The sequence below is a fragment of the Pelodiscus sinensis genome, chromosome 14 (genome assembly GCF_052426305.1).
Source record: "Pelodiscus sinensis isolate ZL-2025 chromosome 14, ASM5242630v1, whole genome shotgun sequence".
NCBI lineage: Eukaryota > Metazoa > Chordata > Testudines > Trionychidae > Pelodiscus > Pelodiscus sinensis.
This window is the reverse complement of record NC_143065.1, coordinates 11,533,345-11,546,187: the sequence shown is the minus strand read 5'-3', so window position 1 is coordinate 11,546,187 and position 12,843 is coordinate 11,533,345. Positions and strand designations below refer to the sequence as shown.

At 50.7% G+C, this 12,843-nt stretch overlaps 1 protein-coding gene across 2 annotated transcripts in view; it reads left to right on the top strand.

The window, feature by feature from the left end:
- SCAMP2 (secretory carrier membrane protein 2) overlaps window positions 1-12,843 on the top strand; it is a 29,892-nt gene continuing 17,049 nt past the window's right edge. Inside the window, exons 1-4 of one of the 2 annotated variants that reach the window (XM_089781961.1) lie at window positions 1-159; window positions 9,756-9,836; window positions 11,234-11,323; window positions 11,759-11,902. In XM_089781961.1, coding sequence (XP_089638087.1) covers window positions 103-159; window positions 9,756-9,836; window positions 11,234-11,323; window positions 11,759-11,902 — 372 coding nt within the window. In that variant the 5' untranslated portion in view covers window positions 1-102. The remainder of the gene's footprint in view (window positions 160-9,755; window positions 9,837-11,233; window positions 11,324-11,758; window positions 11,903-12,843) is intronic. The other variant, XM_075897416.2, reaches the window with a different exon arrangement.

The window sequence follows — 12,843 nt, the reverse complement described above, 5'->3', positions numbered from 1 at the left end:
GCCCCGCCCTCGGCCGTGAAGGGAGCGCACGCGCAGTCTCGCTCCCGGAAGTGCCCCGTTCCTAGGGAGCAGGAAGCGAGCGGCGCAGGCACAGACCCTGCCATGTCGGCCTACGACACCAATCCGTTCGCCGACCCGGTGGAGGTGAACCCCTTCCAGGTGGGAGCGCGTGCGGGGCCGCCCTGCGCCGGCGGCGGGACGTGGCGCTGAGCGAGGGGCTGCCTGCCAATGGGGGGGCCGCCCTGCCCCGCGCCGCCCAGTCAGGAGTGAGGGGGCGGGACTGAGGGGGCCCGATCCTGTCGGGGGGGGATCCAGACCAATATCGGGGGAGGCGGGGCCGCGCCCCCTCTGGGAGCGGGAGGGGCCCAAAGCTGCTGCTTCCCCCCCCCCTCAGCGCCACCCCTGCTCCGGGTCCGCCTGCTGCTTCCCCCCCCCCCCCAGCGCCACCCCTGCTCCGGGTCCGCCTGCTGCTTCCCCCCCCCCTCAGCGCCACCCCTGCTCCGGGTCCGCCTGCTGCTTCCCCCCCCCCCTCAGCGCCACCCCTGCTCCGGGTCCGCCTGCTGCTTCCCCCCCCCCCTCAGCGCCACCCCTGCTCCGGGTCCGCCTGCTGCTTCCCCCCCCCCTCAGCGCCACCCCTGCTCCGGGTCCGCCTGCTGCTTCCCCCCCCCCTCAGCGCCACCCCTGCTCCGGGTCCGCCTGCTGCTTCCCCCCCCCCCTCAGCGCCACCCCTGCTCCGGGTCCGCCTGCTGCGCCCCCCCCCCCCCAGCACCACCCCTGCTCCGGGTCCGCCTGCTGCGCCCCCCCCCCCCTCAGCGCCACCCCTGCTCCGGGTCCGCCTGCTGCGCCCCCCCCCCCCTCAGCGCCACCCCTGCTCCGGGTCCGCCTGCTGCTTCCCCCCCCCCCTCAGCGCCACCCCTGCTCCGGGTCCGCCTGCTGCTTCCCCCCCCCCTCAGCGCCACCCCTGCTCCGGGTCCGCCTGCTGCTTCCCCCCCCCCTCAGCGCCACCCCTGCTCCGGGTCCGCCTGCTGCTTCCCCCCCCCCCTCAGCGCCACCCCTGCTCCGGGTCCGCCTGCTGCTTCCCCCCCCCCTCCCAGCGCCACCCCTGCTCCGGGTCCGCCTGCTGCGCCCCCCCCCCTCAGCGCCACCCCTGCTCCGGGTCCGCCTGCTGCTTCCCCCCCCCCCTCAGCGCCACCCCTGCTCCGGGTCCGCCTGCTGCTCCCCCCCCCCCCCCAGCGCCACCCCTGCTCCGGGTCCGCCTGCTGCTCCCCCCCCCCCCAGCGCCACCCCTGCTCCGGGTCCGCCTGCTGCTTCCCCCCCCCCCCAGCGCCACCCCTGCTCCGGGTCCGCCTGCTGCTCCCTCCCCCCCCCACGGTCTTGCCCCTGCGCCACCCTCCCGGAGCACTCGGCCTGCCCCGAGAGAGCTGCTCGGCGGCGGCCTCTAGTTCCCCCCGAACCCTCCCTTTCTGCAGCCCTAACCAGGAGATGCTACGTGGAGCAGCGTCCTGCTGGGTCAGGGCATGCCCAGAGCACGGGGCAAGCAGGCATTGCCTGCCCCAGTGACGAGCGCCTGCTGGCTTTCTGCGTGTTGCAACCGCCCATAGGGAGAGCAGGATTAGGCCTTGGATAGATCTGCACCTACAGATGGCCAAAACGTTTGCAAACAGCTGATCTAAATGACCATGTGAGCGCGTGTATTTGTAGCCCCCTAGATGTGAGGAGAGCCCCCATTGTGCTGGGTGTTATGTATCTATAACCCACACACCTAGTGTGGCTCATTGTCCCAAGGAGCTCCCTTGTTCTTAGCTCTGTCTGTAAGAGGTCTAAGTGCCACTACATGGGACAATGAACCACACTGAGTGTGTGGGTTCTCTATTCCAAAAAGTTTACCGTCTAAATCAGTGGGTCTCAACGTTTTTGGCATCTTGCCCCCTTTTTGATTTTTGAGAAACCCTCATGCCCCCTCCTCGACCCCCCCCCCCCAAAAAAGCAGCAAAACTTGTTAGCTACATCTAGACTGGCATGTTTTTCCGTAAATGCTTTTAACGGAAAACTTTTCCGTTAAAAGCATTTGCGGAAAAGAGCGTCTAGATTGGCACGGACGCTTTTCCACAAAACCTATGGTCCAATCTAGACGCGCTTTTGCGCAAAACAAATCTGAGTTGTCTACACTGGCCCTTTTGCGCAAAAGCTTTGCGCAAAAGGACTTTTGCCTGAACGGGAGCAGCATAGTATTTCCGCAAGAAGCACTGATTTCAGACAGTAGGAAGTTGTGTTCTTGCAGAAATTCAAGCGGCCAGTGTAGACAGCTGGCAAGTTTTTCCGCAAAAGCTGGAAGATTGAGCATCTGTTTCCACTTACTAGGACAATAGGCTGACTATACCAGCCAGTGGCTGCCTCCAACTTATTCAGTTTGTAACTGGTCAAGGTCTGTGGTAGACTGCTTGTACCATTTCCCCACTCACTGTAACCAGTTCTACATTGTGGAGTGTACACAGCAGTGTGAATGAGAGGAGAACCAGGCCAACGGAGTGTGTGCGTGCACACAAGTGAATGGGAGTCGGTTATGGGATGGTATTGGGTGAAGTACTGAGACTCAGAGTTAACAGCATTGCTCCATCCACATGTATATTCTTGTGGTAAATGTGCACACCATGCTCTTGGTTCATAGAGCACAATGCTTTTGTTCTGCAGAACTTACTTTGACTTGTGAATGAAATATTAAAATCTCTCTGGGTGTACATGATGTAATGTCAGATACCAAGATACAGTATAAAGCAGCTCTATCAACTCTGGATTGCATGTGTCCAGAGAGAATGTAGGTGTGTTACATATTCCTGTCAATTGCATTGCTGTTCTGCAAGATAACTACTGTTGGTTTGTTTCACATTCTATGTTAATTTGTGCAATATTATGTCCATGTACACTAGGGCTCCCTATCTTCTGGCGATACTACTCAGCACACAGAGTTACATGCAGACTCTGATTGGTTTGGCTGCTCTGGTCGCTTGAGAGAGGATTTCTTTCAGAGGTATTCTGGAATCCTGCACACACTCTAGATGTTGCCTGGAGTCTTTCTATACTTGATGTCTGTGTGTGCGCTACCTTAGGAGTTGGTGGAGAGTTCCAAAAACATTAATAGTTAAAATCTTAACAAAAGATTTTGAGTTCATTAGAAACCCAAGGGCATTAGGAAACAAAAATATCATGTGCATACCTAAGTGGAAACAGAAATATTTGCTAGGGTGTGTTTGGGACCTGGAAGTGGCTTCTTATTTTTTTAATCACCTTTATCATCCACACTAAGTTTCTTGAAAATACAGATATCGTTCACTTGCGTAAATACTTGGATTTGTGCATCATCATGCTGCCACAGAATCATTGAGGAAATGGAGGAGCAAACTCTTTGTTCGAACAGAAAGATCATATGTAATCTAGAACCGAGTGGCAGTTTTCTAACTTAATCCAAGTTAAGCCGGTTAGAGAAGTCAGAGGTGTGTGAATGTGTGCTGGGTATCTGCCAAAGGAATGCTTTCCATTCTTGCTGAATAACTTCAGTTTCTTACATTCTTCTCTCCCTGCAGTCAAAGATAACTTCAGTTGTGTGCTTTTCCAGTGGGGTTCATTTTTATTAATCCGCCATGAGGCTTCTTTGGGGCAGGAGGAGCAGTTCTGTTTTAAGTGACTAGTCTAGTATGATTTTTTTTTCTGGACAGCTAATGTAATGAGCAAACTGAGGGAAAAGATTCTAATTGCTTGTTCACTGGCACCTAAGACATCAGATTTGTAGAGTCTTGTGTGGTTACGAAATTTGTATCCACAGCTGCAAAAATGAACTGTGGATATCCGCATCGCATCTGCAGATACCCACAGATATAAAGCAAATATCTGCAAATTTGCAGACCTCTAGATACAAAATTTGATTCCACATCTATATCTGCAAAAACGAGCTGTGGATACCCATAGATATAGAGCAGATATCCATGAGATTGCAGGACTCTACAAATTCATGATCTGTTTTCTAAAGTGCTTGATTCTCACTTGGATTTATGTTCAGTTTTGTGTTGCTTTAATATTGATGAAAATGCCACTGCTACCAGCAGTCTGATGGACTTAGAAGTGAGATTATGTAATTTATTTCAACTTCAAGTAAAAACGCTAATGGCTAAATAACTCTATAGGCATTAGAAAGACATGGTGGGTAAGGTGTAGTATCTTTCATTGGATCAGCTTCTGTTGGTGAAAGAGTCAGGCTTTGGAGCTACACAGAGCACAGACCTTGAAGAAGAGCTCTGTATAGCTTGAAAACTTGTGTCTTTCATCTCTAGAAGTCTGTCCAGTGAAAGCTATTACCTCATCTACCTTATCTATTTAATAACCTGGGACAAACCACAACACTGCAAACAGCTACAGACATTGTCCATCTGATTTGAAATCTAGATCATGGTATTATGAAGAATAGCACCAGTCCCTTTGGCATTTTAACAATTCACATATTGCATTATGGGCCAATTCTTTTAATCTCTTAGCCAGTATGTGAATTCAAAGGATTGAAACCAGGTATATGGTGGATGATTGCCTGATAGCAGCTTTGGGGACACAGTCCCAAATTATCTGCTGCTTTGTCCCTGAAGCCCCAGCAGTATGTTTACTTTTGGGGGTTTGTCACACAAAGGATACATTTTGGGCCACACGAGTCCAGTTTAAGACTCTGTTGCTCTGATTCCATCTAGCACTTGCAAACCCTTGGGTGTCTTCTCCTGGAAAAGTAGGAGATTTCATTCATGTTACTGATCATGCTAATCGTGAAATGTGCAGTACACTCACAGACATGCTTGATTTGATCTCTTGAAGTCTTGACTGTTTCTGGGGTATATTCCACATAAATGACAACAGAATGGCTTTTTCTAATTGCCCTGGCAACCAGTATTCATGGCAGATCCCTCCAGAGTAGCACGTTTGCCTCACGGGTAGATAAGAGCTTGTAGTCTTTGTCATCTTTTGGGGCATATAGAGCAACATTTTAAATTATAATACATTTTAAATGTCAATAACTAATATCATGTTTATTGGCTGTATAATGGAAGCTAAACCCAAGAGTCCAAAATAAATTGAGGAATAATCTTTTGAAATACAGACTAGTAAATGCAAGATTGACTGATGCCGCGGTCAATACCTGCATGAGGAGGATTTTGCCTGTACATGAACTTATACACTGTCTACTTAAGTACTTTTGCCCTGAAGAAGTGGGTTTTGCCCACAAAAGCTCATGATATTATATATGTTTTTGTTAGTTTCTAAGGTACCACAGGCCTACTGTTATTCTTATCACTGTTAGACGTGGGCCACATCCACCCTGTTTCAATTAGCCTCGTTAGTACTGATGTAAGTATAATCCCTGCCAACTGAAGCTTCTACTTTATGCATCTGATAGTGAGCTGCAGCCCCATAAACCTTAATAAACCCTTATGCCCTAATAAATTTGTTAGCTTTTAAGGTGTCACAGGACTCCTCACTGTTTTGCTAAACCAGACTAATGTGGCGCTGTCTTTGAAACCAACGCCTCTGCATTCCAGCCAGTCAGCTGAGATGTGAGCTCTTCTGCCTTGGTCTCCATAACTCAAATGATTTTATTGCCTGTACGATTTTATCAGCTGGCCCAGATTCCAGGTCTTAGCAGAGGAGAATACAAGTTTACTATCTTGCACAAACATGATGGATCCATCAGCTTGCACAGGAATAAAACAAGCTTTTTTGTGTGTATTTGAGCTGCTGGCCTTTAAAATACAAACAGAGCCTGCAACTGATTGTGTACAAGCTTTTTAATCTGTGGGGTTAGAGTTTGGGACAAGATCAAGGTCATTTTGGGCTTGCAAACTGCAGCATGATTTAAGATGTTAAAATTAGGAGGTAAGGGATAGCTCAGTGGTTTGAGCATTGGCCTGCTAAACCCAGGGTTGTGAGTTCAGTCCTTAAGGGGGCCATTTAGAGATGTGGGGCAAATCTGTCAGGGATGGTACTTGGCCCTGCTGTGAAGGCAGGAGACTGGACTTGACTCAATGACTTTTCAAAGTCTCCTCTTTGCATCTCACGGAGCAATCGTCTAATGTTCTTCTTGTGAACAACATGACTTTTTTGCTTCCATGCATTTCACATGAGCAGCATGTGAAGAATGTCAAGATCTTACTCACACTTCAAAGCATGGATATTATCCATTTTTCTTGTACTTTTTGGGAGTTACCAAGCATTTCATCTTTTGGATGTGAACTCTAGGGATTAGCTTACTATGGCTTCTAGAAAGGGCTTGCTAAATTAGCAGCTGCCACGCTTTATTGGTATACATACCACTTTCAAAATTGTCAGGTGAATTGATGGAACATCAGACTGAGACCCCACAGTTTGGGACCCCCTGTGTATATAACTCATGCTTTCAGTAGGATTTAGCAAAGCTCCACTGTGCCATGTGCTTTAGGTTTATATGAGCCAGTGCCCTCAATGGTATCTTCTGCCTGATAGCTTTTATCCCCTAAAATCCAACAGGGTGGCTAGATGTGTTCCAAACACTTTGCAGTTTGTTGTAAATCAGCCAGGCAAGGTCAGGGTCTGGTTGTGCCAGGAAAATGGGATGTACCTGGAATGGGATTGCTTCTCATAAAACCATACAGAAAAAGACACACTCACCAGGCAGGTGAAAGGGGCTGGCTGCCTCCTACCCCCAGGTGCCCTTTAGGGAGGGGGGAGGGCTGAAGCTCCCCCCCCTCCGATTCATACCATGACATTGCTGACTGTTCTTCATCAGGGAGTGAGGGGAAAGTGCAAACTTTGCTGCATTCCTTACTCTGGCTGGGGGTCACAGGGAACAGAGCTGCAAAGAGAGCTAAGCAGTGCACTTTGCTCTCACTCCTTGACAGGGACAGGAAGGGGAAGAGCAAGCAGTCCTGGTACAAATCATGGGCAGGGAGGCTCCCCACCCTCCCCTGCTCACTTCCCTACACACACACCCTGTCCAGAGCCCTTCTTCATCTCACAGGAAACCCAACACTTTTTTACTGCCCAGCTAAAGCTTCTGAGATAGGGAGCTTTTTCCAGTTGGATAACTCATGTTCTTTGAACAGCCTTACCCTCCCATGCTCTTATAACTTCTTATTTGTTCCTGATGTGGTAGTCATCTGTTGGACCTTGCAGTTAGTTAGTGTTGGATTAGCACATAGCTACCATGTTCTAGCGAACAGTTTTTAAAAGTCTAATGTAGACAAGACACGGTGCCCTCAAGAAAAAAATCCTAACTGTCAGGGTGGTCAAATATTGGAATAAATTGCCAAGGGAGGTGGTGGAATCTCCCTCTCTGGAGATATTTAAGAACAGGTTAGATAGACATCTGTCAGGGATGGTGTAGACCCGTGGTCCACAACACGGTGCCCGCGGGCACCATGGCGCCCGTGGGGGCATTTCAATGCGCCCGCCAGGTGCTCGGGGCTGGCCTGGCCCCGGGCACATGGCGCACGGGCGCTCGGCGGGGGGAGCGCGCTTGGCGGGGGGAGCGCCGGGCACGCAGCACTCGGTGGGGGAGGCGGGGGGAGCGCCGGCCCCGGGCGGGCGGGGGGAGCGCCGGCCCCGGGCGCTCGGCGGGGGGAGCGCCGGCCCCGGGCGCTCGGCGGGGGGGGGGGAGCGTCGCCCCCGGGCGTGCAGCCCTTGGAGGGGGCCCTGCCCCCGGGCGCGCAAGTGTCCCTGCCCCCTGGCGCCCGGCGGGCAAACGGCCACGCCCCCTGGCGCCCGAAAACCTCAAAAGGTTGGGGACCACTGGTGTAGATGGAGCTTGGTCCTGCCTTGAGGGCAGGGGGCTGGACTCGATGACCTCTCGAGGTCCCTTGAATGAAAAGTCCTGTGGCACCTTATAGACTAACAGATTTATTGGAGCATAAGCTTTTGTGGGCAAAGACCCACTTCGTCAGATGCATGGTCAGAGTTCATGTGTGGAAAGCTTTCTTAGGGTTACAAAGGAATAGGAATTGAATCTTTGGTTTTATAAAGACAAAATTCTGCAGAAATTGAGGACTTAGGCTCCATCCTTCCCCCAGCTCTTCCAGTTCTCAGGGCATTTCTGATTGAATCCAGTGAAGGCAGATTGACGACACCTGGTTAAACTGGTGCTTTTATTCCAGAGGTATACATGTGCTTCATCCTGTGGATGAAGTGGTGGAGTAGGATATGCACCCTTTGTTCTGGGAATTCCCTGCCTGCAGAATTGCTGGTATGTTTCTGCAACCCTACTCTGCCTGGCGAATCAATTCAGCATCTGAGAACCTGCACCTGTTTCCTGAGTCTTCATCCTGGAGTGATTCATAAACTTGTATAACCAGTTAGGGAGTGTCTAATCTTTTGGGATACCTAAAGTTACTCATTAAACTGAGCACACGTTTGATCCGTATTTGATCAGAAAGTTGTGCTGGAAGCCAAGAGACCTACTAGTAGCATGTTTGAGGCAAGCCAATTGGCTTTCTCGGGGTTTATGGCTCTGAGAGCTTTTATGCTGCTTACCCAACAGGAAACTTGACCAACTTTTACATCTGAATCTGCACTTCCTCCTCTCTGCCCTGCCATACAATTATCTTTTGCCTCATTAACAGCAAAAATAAAATGGCTTGTGCTGACAGATACATTGGCTGCTGGAGAGGAGACAGCACCTTGCTTAAGCAGAACTCCGGAGGTAAAATTACCTGGCTGTTCAGTTTGTGAGCATGGCTTCTACAGAGAAGCCACTGTACCTCATTTTGCCTTTGGGGGAGAGAATGCTTCAGAGTCAGCAATAGCAGGTCTGGCTATTAAAGGGAGAGCCTTCAGTAAAGTCCCACTCCACCTTGTGTTCCATCTTTCATACAAGCTCCAGCCCATGACACGTGAGTTAAATAATGCTCGACAGAGGGAGGCAGACAGTTGTCTTCAGAAGAGATACAGGGAGCTTTTTTATAGCGGTAAGATTATGGGAGCCTGGCACTGAGTGGAGGAAAAAGCTGAGGCTCCCGCTGAAATTTGGGTTTAAATCTGCAAGCATTATAGTGTGTGATCAATTAACCTGAAACCACAGTCTCCCTCTTCATAGCTTTGATGCCTTGTCAGAATGGCTGCTTGGGGTGATAGTTTGGTAGTCCAGAGGGCTGCATGAAAGCAGTTTGTGGTAGCTGATGTCTCCCAGCTAGCAAATCTTTCTACCTAGCAGCCTGGTCAATTACTGCTGTACTTGAGTGAAACTGTCATCTGGAGAATACTGGAGCCTTCTGTGAAGGCAGACTGCAGCCTCATCTCAGCATGCTTCTTCAGCTTTTCAAAAGGCATCAGGTAGCTGATGTCTAGGGAGTAAAACTCAGGGAAGAGAGGAAATCTGAGTCCTAGTTCCAGGTGCGCTGAAGACTCTTTGATCTCAAGCAAATTTATCTCTGTGTGCCTCAGTTTCGCTAAGGCCTGGTCTATGCTACTTTTGCAGCATTGACTTAAGTTACGTAACTTCAGCTATGTGAATAAGGTAGCAGAAGTCTGCATACTTATACTAGATGTGATGAATTGACCTCCCCTCTCCCCCCCACTCAATCGATCGCCGGTTGATCCAGCCTGTAGTGAAGACATTCCCTTTGCTTTCTGAAGTCATTGGTTTTGTTTAATAAATGTAAGGAACATGCAGAACAAGTTCTGTAGAGTCTGTCTCTCTTGTTTTCTTTTAACTCCTACCTATATCTTAAACACCCTTCCTCTTTCTCTTTCAGGATCCTTCAGTGACACAGCTGACAAATGCTAGCCAAGGCACCTTGAATGAATTTAATCCTTTCTCTGAGAACTCCCGGCTGGTATGTGGCTTATGTGATTGCACCAAATAGCTACATGCCTGTTGTAATAGATGGGTGGGTCCCTTGGCAGAGGAAACTATATACAATGAATGAGGCATGCATAGACTTGTCCCAAGTGGTCAGTGACCTGTTACAGCCACAACACACTTCTCCTGAGACCCCAGATCAGCGCACTAGTGATCTCCCTGCAGGAATTCTACAGTCACTGCCCAACCTTCCTTGAGTTCATGGCCACAGCAGTCCCAAAGTGTGAAACAGAAGCCTCGTGCCAAGGGACATAAGTACGGTCCTACCAAATCTATACCCAGTCAATGTCATGGTTTTTAAAATCATAAATTTCACTGTTTCGGATATTCAAATCTGAACTATCATATTGTTTTGACTGTGAGCGTCCTGACCCAAAGGGGGAGCCATAGGGAGCATCACAAGACTATTGTAGGGGGCTCGTGATATTGCCACCCCTACTTCTGCACTGCTGGCAACGGTGCTTCCTTCGAGCTGGGCTCCCAGCCAGCAGCTGCAGCCAGGGGAGGCTTCTGGAGCTGGCGGTGACTTGGCCCTGGAGATGTCCCCCCGCATAGGAAGAAGAGGAAGTCCCATCCCTCTCCAGCCTGGCCAGGACTAGCATCTGGAGACTAGCACACTGTGAGAACCCCCAACTCTGCCACTCAGCTGTTAGGAGAGGGATTACCGCTGTGATATCCACGTTAGTGCAGTGCTTAAGAGCAGCACTGAGCAGCGCCATTGCAGTTGTGGGGTGTAGAGTGGCAAGCAGGAAACTAGGGAAAACCGTAGTCGCTGTTCAAAGACTAGATCAGAGCACCGTTTACCTCCCCGCTAGCATGTGACGTGATGGTACCGATAACATTTGGAAGGTGTCTGTCTCCGTACAGCAGAACTTCAGCCTTATGAACATCAGAGTTAGGACCTGGCCAATCAACCACACGCCTCATTTGGAACCAGAAGTAAGCAATCAGGCAGCAGCAGAGATGCAAAAAAGCTAATACTGTACAGTAAACGACTAAATCAAAGGGAAAGCAGCGTTTTTCTTCTGCGCAGGACAGTTTCAAAGCTGCATTAAGTCCCTGTTCAGCTGTAACGTCTCGAAAGACGCACCGTCACCTTTTGTTCAGGGTTGCGAATGTTTCCGAGTTAAACAACCTCCCTTCCCGAGCAGTTCGTAACGCTCAGGTTCTGCTGTATCTTGTGCTCTGATTCAGGGTGATGTTGCCTGACCAGAAACAAAACTACTTGTGAAGGATGATGCCTGGTGTTCCTGGTTCTCCAGGCCTGGCCTCCTGTGGCACACGCCTGAAGGCATTTGGTGGTAGCTATTTCTAGAGGCAATTGAAGCAATGTCTCCAATGCTCATTTGCTGTCTTACTCTCTTTGTCCAGACAAATGGAGCTCAGACGGTTCCAGCGACACAACCCGCTGGCCCTTCCCAGCCTGCCGTCCTTCAGCCATCGGTGGAACCCACTCCACAGGTAGTATACCCAGCCCCTGCCTTCCTGCTGGGTGTCTGGAGGGCTCACCCCGGGGCTTCCACTAAGCACACCTGTTGGAATACAAATGAGCGTCTCTGTATCTCACGGGGCCCAACAAGACTCTTTTCGACAGGGATTGGAGTCATTTGGGTGGGGTCTGGGAGGCTGCAGTTGCCTAGCTCTGCCCTTGTTTGTGTTTGTAACGTTGATTGGTATTGCAATGGGGACTCTCTCCTAACTTTGCAAACAGTTCAGAGAAATTACACGTGAGGCCCCAGTGGCTTTCCCTTGGCTACCGAATCTGCCTCGACTTTGTATCCCATTTTGCTTGGCTTCCTTGCACTGTGACTTGTTAATGGTGTTAGCTTAGTTTCAGGGACTGAACAGCCACACTAGGTTCGGTGAGTGTGGACACAGTGCAGTTGTGTGTTGCAGCTGCTGCTTAGACAGGCCAGCAAGTACCAGCCGCCCAGGTTCATCTCAACGAGCAAGAATTCAGAGAGACAGAGGCTGCTAGGAGAAGATTTCAGGTCTCAGAGTAGCAACAAGGTAAAAGAGATCCAAGGGAAGGTAGGCAAAGTAGAGGAGAGAGAGAGAGAGAGAGAGAGAGAGAGAGTGTTTCCCTGCCTTTTTCTTGGCCCTCCAAAATCTCCTGTCCCAGGTTGGGAGGTTGCCTCTCTACTTTAGACTCTGAGTGCCGTTGCCATATTCCAGAAGCCCGTTGCCTCTTCACTGTAAAGCGCCCTCGCTTCATCTGTATCCCTTCCCTCATAGCGATAGTTCATCTTGAGCAGATGGCTCCTGGCTCTCGGAACCCATTGGTGGTAACTTGGTTCCCGAATGGGAAATGAGAGCACGCCAAGCCATGCCTTTTTTGGGGTGACGCTGTCTTTGTGGTTCATCCAGCCTTTGACCTTTCCGCTGAGTGACCTCTAAAGAGACGGTTGTGGTGTGGGTGCTTGTCTCCCAGTTGCCCAGCAACACATTTCAAAGACCAAGGAAAGGATTTCTTGTAGGGATGTAAGAGGTTAACTGGTTACCCGGTAAGCAGATGGCTTTTTGGCCTGCTTACCAGGTAACCAGTTAACTGGCCTGGCTGGTTGGACTCTGCCCACCGTGGGGCTGAGCAGCCCCAGCTGTCCAGGGCAGGGGCAAGGCTGTGATCGGAGCAGCCACTGTGGTTGGAGCAACCTCCACCGCCCGCACAGGGGGCTGGGCCCGGAGCAGCCCCTGCTACCCGAGGCCGTGGCAGGGCTGGAGCAGCCGCTCCTCCAGCCATGGCCCATTGCACTGTGCATGGGCGAGGGGCTGCTCCAGGGTTAACCGGTAACATTTTAAACACTAAGGGTATGTCTACACTGCCACCCTAGTTCAAACTAGGGTGGCTAATGTAGGCATTCGAACTTGCAAATGAAGCCTGGGATTTAAATATCCCGGGCTTCATTTGCATGTTCCCCGGTGGGCGCCATTTTTAAATGCCCGTAGTTCAAACTACCTGCCCGCGGCTACATGCGGCACAG